Raw genomic sequence first — 13,916 nt, forward strand, 5'->3', positions numbered from 1 at the left:
AATGATCTCATCAATCATGAGTATGTAACAAAGCCTACGTAAAACATCAGAAGGACAGGATTGGGATAGCTTCCTGGTAAACACAAGGAGATTCGGGAAGAGGAGTCCTCCACATCCTTTCCCATTCCTTGTCCTCTGTATCTCTTCCCTATGTAAGCGAAACATTTCTCTGAGTTCTGTGAGCCACTCTAGCAAATTAGTTGAACTAAGGAGGGGGGCTTGGGAACCTCAATCTATAGCCAGTGAGCCAGAAGCTCAGGTGACAATCTGGACCTACTACTGCCGTCTGAAGTGGGTGATAGGATCATGGTCTAGTAGGACTGAGCCCTCAACCTGTAAGGTTAGATGCTATCTCCAGGTAGATAGTATTGGAATTGAGTTAATTGCTTGGTGGTATTGACAAAATACACATCATAGAAATCAAAGAAAGATTTTATTTCGAAGCCCATTACTTACACAGCTTCTGAGATTTAATTGTAGGGGGTTTATCTGCATACAGTAATGAGTAAAATCATGTGATGAAACACTACTGTCTGCTATAAACGAGTCTGAACACCACTGTAAGTCAGCTAATTCCGGTTGGTGATTAAGGGGGACAAGAATGAGTTGTCTCCTTTACGTCAGCAGAATCACTGAATCACACAATCGTGTCTAGTGTTTTGGTAAATGTCTGACTATTTGGCTGTCTAGCCAATGGTAATTTACACATCTGCACCTTTACCTAATGCCAAATCAAAACACCCCCAATGAACACATATATTCAACAACAAGAAAACAAAACAAATATATATATATACACATAGATATATACATATACATATATGCATATATATTTGCAGTGTTCATTACATAAATCCTACATTTCAGGGAATTCAAACTTTGCTTTCTTGAGTTTCTCTGGCTGGTCTTCATATATTATCATAAAACCAAATTTCTGATGAGTATTTCCCCTAAGAAGTCACGAGTTCTTTGTATCCAGGGTCGGCATGAAATGCCTTTGAGGCTGTGCTGGATTTATTCTTGTAACTCTGAGGCAGGAAAAGCACACTCTAAAAGAAACAAAATACGTTAGTTCTTCATATGTTAGTTCTTCAGACTTCATTCAGGTTCGGCTTAATATATACATCTCTCGATGTCATTTCCTCCAATCTCTGAGTGTGTGCGTGTGTGTGTTATACAAGATGAATATAGCATGTCATTAAGCTCTTTAAATAAGTGCTGCTCATCAGCTCAGTATTCATTCTGCTTTCTGTAATAAAATTTTGGATAAATCAAGGCTTTTTAATTCGGTTAAATGAAGCCGTGGGTCTATAGTGGTGGGAGGGTGCTGTCCTATGGAATTTGAAACAACAATTTTTTTAAAGTATCTTTTAGATGAAAAAAGAATGTAAAGATCACAGGAAGTCGAGGCCAGAGCAAAAGACGTTTACCAAATCCAGTCGTGTGCAAATGTCCTTCACTAAGTCAAGACTGTTAAGGAGACTGGGGCTGTCTAGGAAAGACACAAACCAAGTTCTAGGGACCCAAGCATAGCACAGACTCATACACCATGCCAGGCAAGTCATTTCACTTCCAGGTTTCTGCATTTACAAAATGGAAGATTGAACCAGTCAATTTATCAGGTTCAACCACCCCATTTGGTTAATCCTCAGCCAATCAGCTCCCCAGCTGTTCTGCTTTCCTCATCTGTCTTCCATCCCCATCACACCGGCTCTAATGTGTATCTCATGACCGACAACTGCCGGCCCATCTGCCACTCTTGCTGACATCACTCAACTCAGTCCTGAACCTGAAAGACACCTAGCAGGACTCAGGGAGGCTGGCCAGCACACTCACCCCAAGGAAGTCAGAGTGAGCCTGTTTCCACCAAACCGCAGCAGTGAGCACGGCCAGGCAGAGCTCCAACACCGTGTATATCAGCATCACAGACAGAGTTCCCTGCAATGTAGGGAATACAAGGTTGGCAGTGCTTGAGTCAACCGAAGCCCTCATCCCTTGTTGGGTGGTGACTGTAAGAGATGAAGACCGCCTCAACCATCAGAGAGTGAAGGAAGAAACACCCTCAGCAAGAGCACACTGCTCCTTCCCAGCCTAGTAATTGACTTAGTTTAAACCCTTTGCTTATTTAGACACTTGAGAGGGAGGATGAGCCTTAACCACATCAGCTACACATAACCCACTTTGTCTCCACTCGCTTGGAGGCATAGCTACATCTGATGACCTTGTTGACTCAGCTGGTAGTATGATAACTCCCAGGGCTGAGAAATGCCAGATTCCATTCTAGCCTCAGCCTCACCTCTACCGCTTAGTAGCTGAGTGAGCCTGAAGTCTCTACTTCTCTAGCTTGTTTCCTCATTTATCAAATGTGCACCTTGATACTTCCTTCTCAGAGGGATCTGAGAACCAATGAGGTTTTGACCTCATTGGTGCAAGCCCTTTGTAAAGTTCAATATTAACACCCCCTTTGGATGGGCTTTCTTAGCTTTTCTTGACATCTGCGAGAGTTCGAAAAAACAATCAAGGCAATAAACATAGCATAAACATCATCATCTAACAAACCAAATCAACTCAAAGAAGATGCTTCCCCAAGAGACTCGGTTCTACCATTTCTGTCCTGAGGCATCCTTCATGCAGACCTGGCAAGATGATAGGACAGGAGAGAAAAAGTGATTGCACAGGCTTCTAGTCTATTTATACATAGTGGAAGAGGAAATCCAACTTGTTGACGTTAATGAGAAATTGTCATAGCAAGCAAGCCCACGCTAATCCCTTTATTTATAAAGCAAAATGATCCCTCACGAATTCATACTTTATTCATTATACAAATCCCTCCCAAACTTCTGTCCAGAATTATTCCCACAATGGAGCTGGATCCTCCAAGTGCGGGGTTAGGTCCATTACTGTCAACCTCATTTGCATGTACCTCTTCCCCTGATCATATCACGAACCTGGAGAGAAGCAAGTTGCTTGGGCCAGCTCCATAAGGAATGGTGTGCAAGCACATGCTTGACCAGCTCTGGCCATCCTCCAGCTGTGTCCTTGACATCATCCACTTTGGTGATTGCAGGACAACACATTTTCTGCTGCCTCTTTATTTGTGTCTTTCTCAGGGTTTTCTCACCATACCCATTCCCTTGAATGCTCCAACTTGAGACATTATTTCTATTAGTTAAACTTCATTGCTTTCTTTTCCCCAATAATGGCAATTATTATCGGTTAACACTCTTCATCTTCCTAGACATATTTCTTAATTTAATATTAATAAATTCCATCTCTTAAGTTATAACAACAATGATGTTGCTTTCTCACTTGATTAATCCTGTTCATCACTGTGGTCACCAGAAGGAGAAGCCCTCACCTCCAAGGTCAGACTTCCTACCCTCTACTTCTCAGTGCTGGGCCTGATGTCTGCTCAGGCCGAGTCAACACCCCAGTACACATACTTCCCGATCACTTGCGTCTTCCTGCTGTCTTTGACTTTCTGAATGTACCTTTCCATGTGCCAAGATTTTCGGTTTGGTAAACTCATATTTTATGACTCTAACAACAGAATTACTTTGATTATTAAGAACCTCTATCAATGGTAAGTTTTAGCTTTTCCTCATCAAATTTGGCATTTCCTGTTCTACTCCTCTTCACTACACCAGAGCCTCTCCCTGTCACCTCAGTTAGGCAGTGCCCTTCTTTGGGAAGACAGAGGGTTGGCCTTCTCCCAGATGCCCAAACCATAAAGAATCAGACAGATTTTCAAAAGAAGGGATAACAAAAAGTCAAGGCTTTCAGAAACCTCACATGACTGGAGCACCCCATCTAAATATACTTACAGTCAGAGTGCTTTTGGCCGTGAAGCATTCTTTGTCAATAAGTGGGTGAACATAATAGTGAAATGTAGTCTCTTCGAGTTCTCTGTTCTTTTGGTTGAAGGTACACTTCCGAAAGGCAGGATCCAAAGCAGCCAAGGTTACAGAGAGGAGAATAAAACCCACTAGGGCACATAGAGAGCTCAGAATGTTTGCAGCCACGCTGCTCCAAACCTGACAGACAAATGCTGAGTAAGAATCACTCCTGACAAGCAGCAAATGTTCTATTATCTCTCTCTGCCAAGGCATTGCAAAACCTTATTTTCTTATCTATGTCCTTCAGGAAGTCTAGTGTTGGTAGACTTAAACCCATATGTCTCCCCAGCACTTAGCAATATCTCTGCACCTAAAAGTTATATCTTGGATAAGTAAACGAATAAATGAAATGTTTCTCCCCAGGTAGGACTTCAGTAGGTGGCAGAGAATGTTACTCTCCTAAATTCTTTACCCAGAACTGCTGGCTGGACTCCATGAGGCCGTGCCTACAGAATCCACCAAAAAGTATGACCAAAGGCAGGTGTGATTTCTTTCTCCCCCAGCTCATTCAGAAACCCCTGGTGGAAGCATTGGCTACACAGAGGAGGCACTCCTCCCTGCACACGACCCTCTTAAATACCCACACACCCAGAGATAAATATGGGGACATGGTACTCAGGCTTAGGTGAGCCCTGGAGTGTACAGGCTCTGGGTACTCGCACCCAGGGTTCCGTATGAATGAGTTTAGACAGAATTCTAGCCTCAGGCCTGAGGATGGTGTAGCATGTGAGTGGCAGTGTGAAGTAGAAGGCCAGACTGGGTGTTAGGAAGCTGAGGTCATGGTAGTAGTTTTGCCTGTGACCCTCTCAGTTTTCCTGAGTGCTCAGTCCCTCAGTTCATTTCCCACTCTGGGTTTCATTTCTACATGCGTGAAGTGAGTGAGGGCAATAAATAAACTGATCTCAGAGATGAGGAATCTTCTACGCCAACTCACAGAAGAGGGGAATTGAGCAAGGATGATCCTGGAAGCTATATTTATAGGTGAGTGTGGTCTAGGGCACACCAAGTAGTTATAAAATAGAATATCACATAATCCTATCTAGGTTCCTCTTTCTTTAATGGCTTAGCAGTTGGAACTTTCGGGCATGATAGAGAATAGGGAGGGCATTTTTCTCCTCCTAACCCCGTTCCCTAAAATAATGACTAAGGTGCATGCTCCTGGGCCTCCTGATAACCAGCAAATCATGATTTCTAATGTATAGATTTCTTAGAATAATTTAGCTTTGTTCTGGGACAGTATTCGTCCTCAACCTCAGAAAGGGCTGGTATAATGTGTGAGCACAGTAGAATTCACTACAAGATAGATGGCTCTGGTGAGCCAGAGCACACCCAAAGCCCACACCCCATGGCCTTGAGTTTGCTGCCCTGTTCACTCTGTCATTGCTCTTCTCAGGGGTAAGAGTCCCATAAGCTTCCCCCTAAAAATCTAGAAATATTAGCTTTTTAAAAAAAATGTATATTGGGGCACCTGGGTGGCTCAGTCGGTTGAGCGTCTGACTTCGGCTCAGGTCATGATCTCATGGTTTGAGAATCTGAGCCCCGCTTCGGGCTCTGTGCTGACAGCTAGCTCAGAGCCTGGAGGCTGCTTCAGATTCTGTATCTCCCTCTCTCTCTGACCCTCCTCTGCTCATGCTGTCTCTTTCTCTCTCAGAAATAAATTTTAAAAAAACCTTTAAAAAATTAAAAATGTGTATTTAGTTGAGGGAGAGGAAGAGCAAGCGAGCATGTGCATGTGTGGGAGGTGCAGACAGAAAAGAGAGAGAGAATCCCAAGCAAGCTCTACACTGTCAGCACAGAGCCCAATGCGGGCCTTGACACCAAGAACCATGAGATTATGACCTGAGCTGAAGTCAAGAGATGGATGCTTAATGGACTGAGCCACCCAGCCACCCCTAGAAACATTATCCAATATGGTTGTCACTAGCCACGTGGGCTACTTATATTTAAAGTAAACTGAAATAAAAAAATACGAAGTTCAGTTTGTCAGTTTCACTGGCCACATTTCCTGTTCTCAGTTGCAACATGTGACTACCATACCTGGCAGTGTGATTACTCCATCTCTATTACTACAGTAAATTCTTCAGGACAGCACTTACCTAGCAGCTTGGGAGCTAGGAAAGGGTTCCAAGTCATCAGTCTCTAAATTCTGATGGAGAGTGAGAGAGCGAGAGAGCAAGAGAATGAGAGAGAGAGAGAGAGAGAGAGAGAGAGAGATTGGCTTTGCCCTGAGCACTCTCTCTAATTTCCTGCTGCCTACAGGAGATTTTGGTAAGTAGAGCTTCCAAATTGAGTTTCTGTGTTACTATGTTCTATGGCATTCTCACATGTGACCCCCAACATCAAACTACTTGAGGGGTCTAGGATTGATTGAGGACTTAGTAAAACTTTACAGATTAGAAATCTCCCTATAATCCAGTTTTTCTCTCCCTGCCACACCCGGTTCTGGTTTTCCTGGAAGAGTTAAATGCAGGTGAAGTTGTTTTCTTATCCAATACCAATAACTAATGCCAACTTTTAGGACTCGAGAGTTCATACTCAAATCCAACAGAAGTATTAATTTTTAGATCAGATAGATAAAAGAATGAGAGAGAATTCCCCACATAAATAACAATTTTGACTAGGTTCTCAAGAGTTTGGACAGATGGGCTTAAACAGTGAATCTACAACAACTAGACCTCTTTATAATAGTGTCACTTTTTTGTCATTGAAGATCTAAATTTGAAGTCCAGTTACCATCAAAGGGGCATTATAAGGAGGCAGACTTTTTCTAGAACTGATCCCTGGGCACTGATGTAGGGTATAAGAGTACCCTGGATGAAGTGTGTGATTGAACATGCAGTGATTGGAGGAGGGTGTAATAGACAGGAATATAGATGATCCAGGCTCAGTTCCTGACTCTGCCAAATATCTGCTCTGAAATTTAGCTTCCAACTTTGCAAGGTAGAGAGATTGACCTTGGAAAGTTCTCCCTCAATTTCATTTCGATTCATGAGTTGTGGGTTATAGTTCTTATACTCACCAAAGGCTTAGTTGACTTTTTCTCCATGATGACTGACAGAGTTCCAGAAATGACAAACTACTCAGAAAGGAGAGACAATGGTGAGGTCAGTTTCTATGTATAGATGAAGCTACAATGTTATTATCACAGTGTTTCTGGAAAACTTTTATGGAAACAGTCCTGGAGAACCAATGACCAACAACGTAAGACCCAATTAATTACATAGATATGGCTGTTTTTCCCAGAAAGTATTCAGAAAAGCATGAGCAGAGGTAGGAATCTATCCCAGTAAACAAAATTAAGGCCTTAAGAGCCAGGAAAGAAGGTGTTTTTTAAACAAGAGAAGAGAGTTTTGTAGTTAGACATTATGTAGAGAAAAATATGAAAGCAGTGGTATGGAAAAAAGAAAAGAGTGAGAGAAGCTAACAGATATGGGAGAACCAAGACCCACATTTTAAATTGGTGGCTCCCCTGGCTAGGGTGGAGTGGAGGCTGAGGTCAGAGAGAAGACAAGCCTGGACAGCAGCAAATCATTAAGGCTGTGTTCAGAAAATCAAAGATACTATTTTACAATATTCATAATCTAATAGATTTGGTACAGTTAAGTAACAGAAAATCCTTTAACAATGGAAAAAAATGGGACAAAATAGGGAGAAGAGAAAACTTGTAGCTTCCATGGCCCTAGCATTAAGTAATTTAGGTCTGCCTAAATAAATCCTGGGTTTTGAAAACTGGACAGGGTGCCTGTATCAGCACGGCTGTGCTTCATGATTTGCTCTCAAAGAGTATGGAAAGAAGTGACTTTACAGCAAGTGAAAGCTGCTGATTCTATCTCAGCCACAGGGTCAAGGTTAATATCCTCAGTGACAAATCATGTTGGTAGCCTATGCCCTTGAGAGAACCACCTCACCTCTGTTGCCTTCCGCCTGAAAATCCATCACAACCAGTCTGGTGTGAGAAGAGTTATCAGATGAACCCAAACTTAGGAACTTTCTAAAATTCTAAAAATCCTGGCCAGTGCTACTCAAGAATATCAACACCCTCAAGGACAAGTCTGAAAAAGCCTTACAAGAGCCTAAGGAGACACAATTATTTAATGTAATGTAAGTGTCTTTGATGGGATCTTGGAATAGATAAGAGGACAAACTTGTGAAATCCTCAAGGTGATGAGATGAAAAGTATGGTGATCTTCAGAAGACATGATTATTTGAGCCAACCAAGAAATAGATTTAAAATCAGGTGACTTCTGCCCTCCCACCCTACTCAACTCTTGCCTGGGCTACACACAAAGGGAAACGTGTTCTACCATTGACCCCGTGTTCCGGGCAGACAGTGAGCTTACAGGTGCACAGCCTGCCCTCCGGGCATCCTCTTCCCACTCACACCCCTCATGTCCTCCTAAGGATCTCTACTCACACACAAGCCTCCCACGAATGGGTAAGCAGCCTTCAAAGGGATGGAAAACACTGGGGTAAAGGATGGAGAGTTGGGAGCAGATACGAAAATGATTCCCAAAATCAACACCATCACCCCGCACAGGATCTGGATAGCCTGTTGGAAGAAGAAGAAAGGAAATGGAGGATTAAAATCAGCATTTGGAAAGGCAGGCCTCTTTAGCTCTCCCAAGGTACTTACCCATCATCACCTTCTACAGGATCCCAGCCAGGATACAGACACTGAAAAAGGTCTGGAGCAAGGACTCCACAAAGATGTCGGAGGAGATGCTGTTGTGTCACAGAAAACTGCTGTCTCAGGCCATCTGGCTGGTGCTCAGCAAACCTTCAGGCATCTCTGCCTTTCTGGCCCTCGTCTGTTTATGGCTCTTGCTCCCGGCTCAATACCAGACTGTTTCCCCTGGCTCTCTCCTTCTGTTACTACCAACTCTCCCCTTCTATCTCTTATGGAGACAGGGGGGATCTGAAAGCCCTCACTCTGTCTTGGCACTGGTGATGAAGTCCGTCCCTACATCTCCCAGACCCCTGCTGACACAACAGAGAGCCTGAGCCTCTGGTCAGCTCCTTGACCCCTCCAGTCCACGTCCCTATAGCTGAGGATCTTGGCTTTCAAGTGACCAAGTTTCCCTCCTTGACATCGTCCTCAGACATTTCCAGCTCTATTAATATTTGTCAAGCAGTTTTCCAAATATTATGTCCCACGAGCCTCATAGTACCCCACAGGATCATGTATTTGAGGCAAGGCAATGGGTCCCGCCAGGTTCTGTAGCCTTAGATCATATAACTGCAGAGACCATTTCAGTCTTACATATATCCCTCCCAGTACTTCCCCCTTCACTCCACAGAGCTCCTTTAATAAATTATTCTGCCTAGCAAACTCAAACTATGAGCGCTAAACTCAAACTATATAAATCATGCATGAGAGGAGAGAAGCTAACAAAAGGCACATTTCATCTCTGTTCTCAAAACAGATAAAAGATGGGAAAGAAGCTTATTTTTCTCATAATTTATGGTGAAGGAAAAATTCCCTTCAAAAAATCAGTCAGGTTGCATAAACATGCAATTGGTGAACACATAGAAAAAATGAACATAAAATATGTAATTATTTACCATCATTACTTTAGTAAAAAACGTAGACATACAGCTTTTTGTATGCTGATTAAATTTCAAGAAAGTGATTTTTGGGGGGCTTGGGTGGCTCTATTGGTTGAGTGTCTGACTTTGGCTCAGGTCATGATCTCACAGTTCATGAGTCCAAGCCCCCTGTTGGGCTCTGTGCTGACAGCTCAGAGCCTGGAGCCTGCTTCAGATTCTGTCTCCCTCTCTCTCTCTCTGCCCCTCCCCAGATTGTATACACACACTCTCTCCCTCTATTAAAAATAAATGAAGCACTTAAAAAATAAAAAAAGAAAGTGATTTTTTTTTTACAAGAAGAAAATGTTGAGAAGTGGGCTATGGCAAAAATACAGAAACCAACAAAAACTCAATTGCTAGTATTCAGAATAGGGGAAAAACATCATCATCTTATGTCTGGAGAAGGTTTGGATGGCTCTGCAAATGGCTTCCATTGGTCAACTCATGAACCCAGGGTCCCTCTGACAAAACTTAAGAGCCTCCATATTCACGATGTAGTCCCAAGACTACACTTTCTTTCCAGCACCCTCCCACCACCATCTCATTCCAGCATGTTCTGAATTGAGCTTACCCCAAGAACTTTGACTTCTGCTTTTAGCTGTTTCACCAGGCTGTACCGTCTCTGGCTGGTAGGTTTGGGTCCCCCTGTTTGCGGGAATCTGATGCCATTTGGTGTCAGAACTACAACAGCCTCATTGGTCATGGGCTGTGATATCATGATGGTGCCACGAACTCTGAAAGAGAAAATAAATAAATTAAGCTTTTAAAAGTATAGGGCTCTTAGGGCTCTCAAAACTGGAAGCCAGTATTTGCCCATTAGTCCTGACTTGACTTAATTCTTTTAGGGAAGGAAATTGATACCCTGCAGCTGTGAAAACCACAAAAAGTTAGTATCATGAATATTCCGCCCCCCCCCCCCCAGCATTTGGCACTCCAATCTTGAGAGGTCTCAATGCCCACAGGCAAATGGTCACACAAAACTTACAATATGTAGAAAGCTCTCCCTAGTTCTACCCAACAACGGAATAGCCAACTATTCAATGAATTTCACCCTCAGGTGTCTTTATGGGTTGAGATGCAATAAGGGTTCTATTCGTCAACGTTTTCCTATTCAGGTTCTGTACTTCTCACGCTACCTAACTGTTCATTTTTTAGCCCAATAATAACACTTATTAGGGTTAATTCTAAGTATTTTTAAATTGTATTTTATTAGACATTATCCTCTAGTGCTTTTGCTTTTTAAAGTAAGCTCTACACCCAAAAAGGGGCTTGAACTCATGACCCAGAGATCAAGAGTCACATGCTCTATGGACTGAGCCAGCCAGGTGCCCCCATCCTATAATGCCTTTAATCCTTACAACAACCCTGTAGGTTAGTTGGTTCTTTTTTTTTTTTTTTAATGTTTTATTTATTTCTGAGAGAGAGACAGCATGAGCAGGGGAGGGTCAGAGAGAGAGGGAAATACAGAATCCGTAGCAGGTTCCAGGCTCTGAGCTGGCAGTCAGCACAGAGCCCAACATGGGGCTCAAACCCATGAACCATGAGATCATGACCTGAGCTGAAGTCGGACGCTAACCAACTGAGCCACGCAGGTGCCCCAGCTGATATGTTGTAGTTAGGGAAACTCAGAATCAAAAAGTTTATTGTGAAGGGAAATAACACCCACTTTGCATACATGCACAGCAAAGAGTTAATGCTGAAGAGATGTTTGCAGTTATGATGGTTACTCAGGGATGTTTACACAACTGGCGAGTTGTAGAGCCAAGATTGGACCCCAGCTCTCCCTGAGTATGGAAAGCCTTCGAACAATTCACTAGATTGTGTGACCCCTTCGTCCTTTCCACCTGGCAACAGTAGCCTGTGCCTGTGTTGATTCATTCTGGAGAAGCAGTGGCATGCAGAAATATGGGAACAGGACCAGAGTCATGAAAGCCAAGTTCAAGGCCCGGGCCCTCCACTGCCAGAGCCCTCCACTTGAGGAGTGACCACAAGTGTCTGCGGTATTATTGGGGAGCTTGGCTTGGATATCTGTTCACATCAGCATTCTCAGCCCCCGGAATGTCCAGTTGTCTAAGGCCCAAGAACAGCCTAAAGGGGAAGCTTTGTGCTCCCATGGATCACATGACCTCAGGTAAGAGACTCACTGAGATCACACAGGTAGAAAACAGTAGCAAAAGTTAATCCAAAACTCCTTCCCTCTATTTCCAGAATAATCTGGTGCCTTTTAACTTCTCTCCAGGAGCTTCCAATCCACTATCCCCTCTAAGGGAGTCACAGCAGGGGAGTCAGAAGTTGAAAACAGTCACTGGGCATTGCCTACCTGTGCCCGTGGACCAGCCTGTTGTTTCCAGCGGAAGTCTCAAACTCCTGGGAGACTCTCGGTTCTCACACGGTCCTGCAGAATTTTCTACTTGTCTTCATATTTTGAAAATCACCAGCCCTTCCTCAGTCCAGAGTTTATAGCCGCACAGGATGTGATACAGACTGTAGATTTGTGAAATGTGCCTGCACTTCCTTTTCCCCCCAGACTCCTGGCATCTTCAGCAAAGCCTCAAGTAGAACCACCTAACCACGGGGAGAACATGAGATGCCCCGAGCTCTGTGGGTGCACTGCCACCCCAATACTTCCTAGCTCTGTGTTATTAGACAAGTTGGTGTTCTTCTCTGCCTCAGTTTTCAAGTCTCTTAAGTAGGGCAACAATATCGTTATGTCTCTAAACTGGAGATTCATTATGAATCAGTTTAGAGAAAATATTTATAGAAGGTCCTTACCATTTCCGAGAAGCATTCAATAACATGTAACTAATCATAGTAACATTGATAGTAATAGTGATATTGATAAATAATAATATTCAATAATATATAGCTAACCATAGTCATAATAATAGGGATAATGGCTATACTGATTTCAAGAGGCATTCAATAATATATAGCCAGTAATGGTAATAATATAATATAGAAAAAAATGTTTTTTGTTCTTATGTATATTTTTCTTTTTCCAGATCCTCAGGCTCTGGACAGGCTGAACCAGCCTCTCGGCTCCCACTGCCTAGATGCTGCCTGCTGTAGGGTGGTCTTTCTTCTCTGGCCTCTCTCTCTAGCAATGGATCTCTGTGCCCCCTGAAAGGTTGGACACCTTTAGGAAGTGGTGGAGCCAGATGGAGGTGTAGTTGGGGAAGGACCTGCAGATTTAACAAACTCATACTTGGGATAGTTTTGTGAAACAGATGCATCTTCAAGCGTCCAGATGGGCGTTCTTTGGAAGCCGATTTTGATATACCAGGTGCTGGCTCAGGGTGCCAGCACCAAAGTTAGTCACAGAAGCTGAACGGCCCCATTCCACAAGCTTCCTCCTTCCCTTGGGGGAGAGCCAGAAGGAACCCCGGGAACACGGCCACAACCATCACTGTCACCTCAAGGAACTTTGGGTTCTGCACTTAACTCCACACATTCAAGAACCGAGTTAAGAAACACCATTAAGGTTGGCTTAGTTCCCAGGACCAGAGGGCACAGATTACTAACTCAGTTTTCTTGGGTTAAATTCTAGAGTTAGTCTGAGAGAGGGAATGGACTCACCGCGAAGCTGTGGGAGAGCTACAGAAGAACTTCTACTCTCTCTCTCCTGGGCTCCTGGCACCCTGTCTCCTTTCCCAAGGTGCATGCTGGCACTTTCCCATCATGCCCTGCCACCCCATCACCATCCCAGCATCCAGTAAAATAGCAGGGGTACAATGCTTTCCTGGGCTTTGACAAAGAAGGAGCCCAGCTCCATGAGGGACAACCACAACCTCTTTCCCTTCAGTGGAATTTGTAATAACCAATTAATTCTATCAACCAAGCAAAGACTCCCTCTACAGTCTGTCTTCCTCTTCTATACAATTATAACTTCAAATGATCACAGAGTTATAGGGATTGCATGAGACAACATGTGCAAGGTGCTTAGTACAGGACCACACAGAGTAGTGGTCCCAGGGGTTTATCTCCTGTCTTCCCTCCAATACCCACCGCATTCAAACACCCAATTCCAATCTCCCTCCCTTCTTTCCTCCCCCCCAACCCCCGCATCCCCTCCTTTTTCTTTTGGGCTTCGGTAATATCTGAATAAAGGACTCCTCTCTCTGTTTTCTAAATTTAGACCCATCCCAACTTGACCATTTCTTGTTTCTAGAGTCTGGACTCCACTAACCCAACTTGGAGGCAAAGGACTGGCAGATCAGTAATACCTGTGATTAATAATTTAGGGCCGCGCTTCTCTGGAAAAGCACTAATGACATTTTGGATTGGATATTCTTTATTGCGGGGCAGGGGAGTCCTTCAACAGGATCTCTGCCTCCCCATTCTCTAGATGCCAGTAACACCACCCACCCCAGATGCGATAGATAACTAGAAATGTCACCAGATATTGCCAAATGTCCCCCAATGGAGAGGAGACAA

At 43.6% G+C, this 13,916-nt stretch overlaps 1 protein-coding gene across 2 annotated transcripts; it reads right to left on the minus strand.

Annotated features, from left to right (window-relative positions):
- Window positions 1–841: 841 nt before the first annotated feature.
- Window positions 842–11,921, minus strand: LOC120246192 (membrane-spanning 4-domains subfamily A member 6D-like). Of its 2 annotated transcripts, XM_039253587.1 has the most exons (7): window positions 11,803–11,921; window positions 10,054–10,216; window positions 8,311–8,445; window positions 6,916–6,972; window positions 3,825–4,034; window positions 1,837–1,938; window positions 842–1,049 (listed from the first exon to the last, which is right to left on the minus strand). In XM_039253587.1, the coding sequence occupies exons 2-7, from the start codon at window positions 10,198–10,200 to the stop codon at window positions 951–953; spliced, it is 750 nt and encodes a 249-aa protein (XP_039109518.1). In that variant the 5' UTR covers window positions 10,201–10,216; window positions 11,803–11,921; the 3' UTR covers window positions 842–950. The 2 variants fall into 2 exon arrangements, with proteins under 2 accessions (XP_039109518.1, XP_039109519.1); XM_039253588.1 differs by lacking the exon at window positions 1,837–1,938.
- Between the last annotated feature and the right edge of the window lie 1,995 nt (window positions 11,922–13,916).

This window comes from Hyaena hyaena, unplaced genomic scaffold, assembly GCF_003009895.1.
Source record: "Hyaena hyaena isolate Hyena2069 unplaced genomic scaffold, ASM300989v1 scaffold_456, whole genome shotgun sequence".
Lineage (NCBI taxonomy): Eukaryota > Metazoa > Chordata > Mammalia > Carnivora > Hyaenidae > Hyaena > Hyaena hyaena.

What these genes read in the sequence shown, in the direction of transcription:
- LOC120246192 (XM_039253587.1), bottom strand. Translation starts at nt 10,200, where the DNA reads ATGATATCACAGCCCATGACCAATGAGGCTGTTGTAGTTCTGACACCA. An exon ending in CATTCGTGGGAGGCTTGTGT is followed by an intron (nt 6,973 to 8,310) that starts GTGAGTAGAGAT and finishes CTTTCTGAGTAG; the next exon opens with TTTGTCATTTCTGGAACTCT. An exon ending in CGGCCAAAAGCACTCTGACT is followed by an intron (nt 1,939 to 3,824) that starts GTAAGTATATTT and finishes CCTACATTGCAG; the next exon opens with GGAACTCTGTCTGTGATGCT.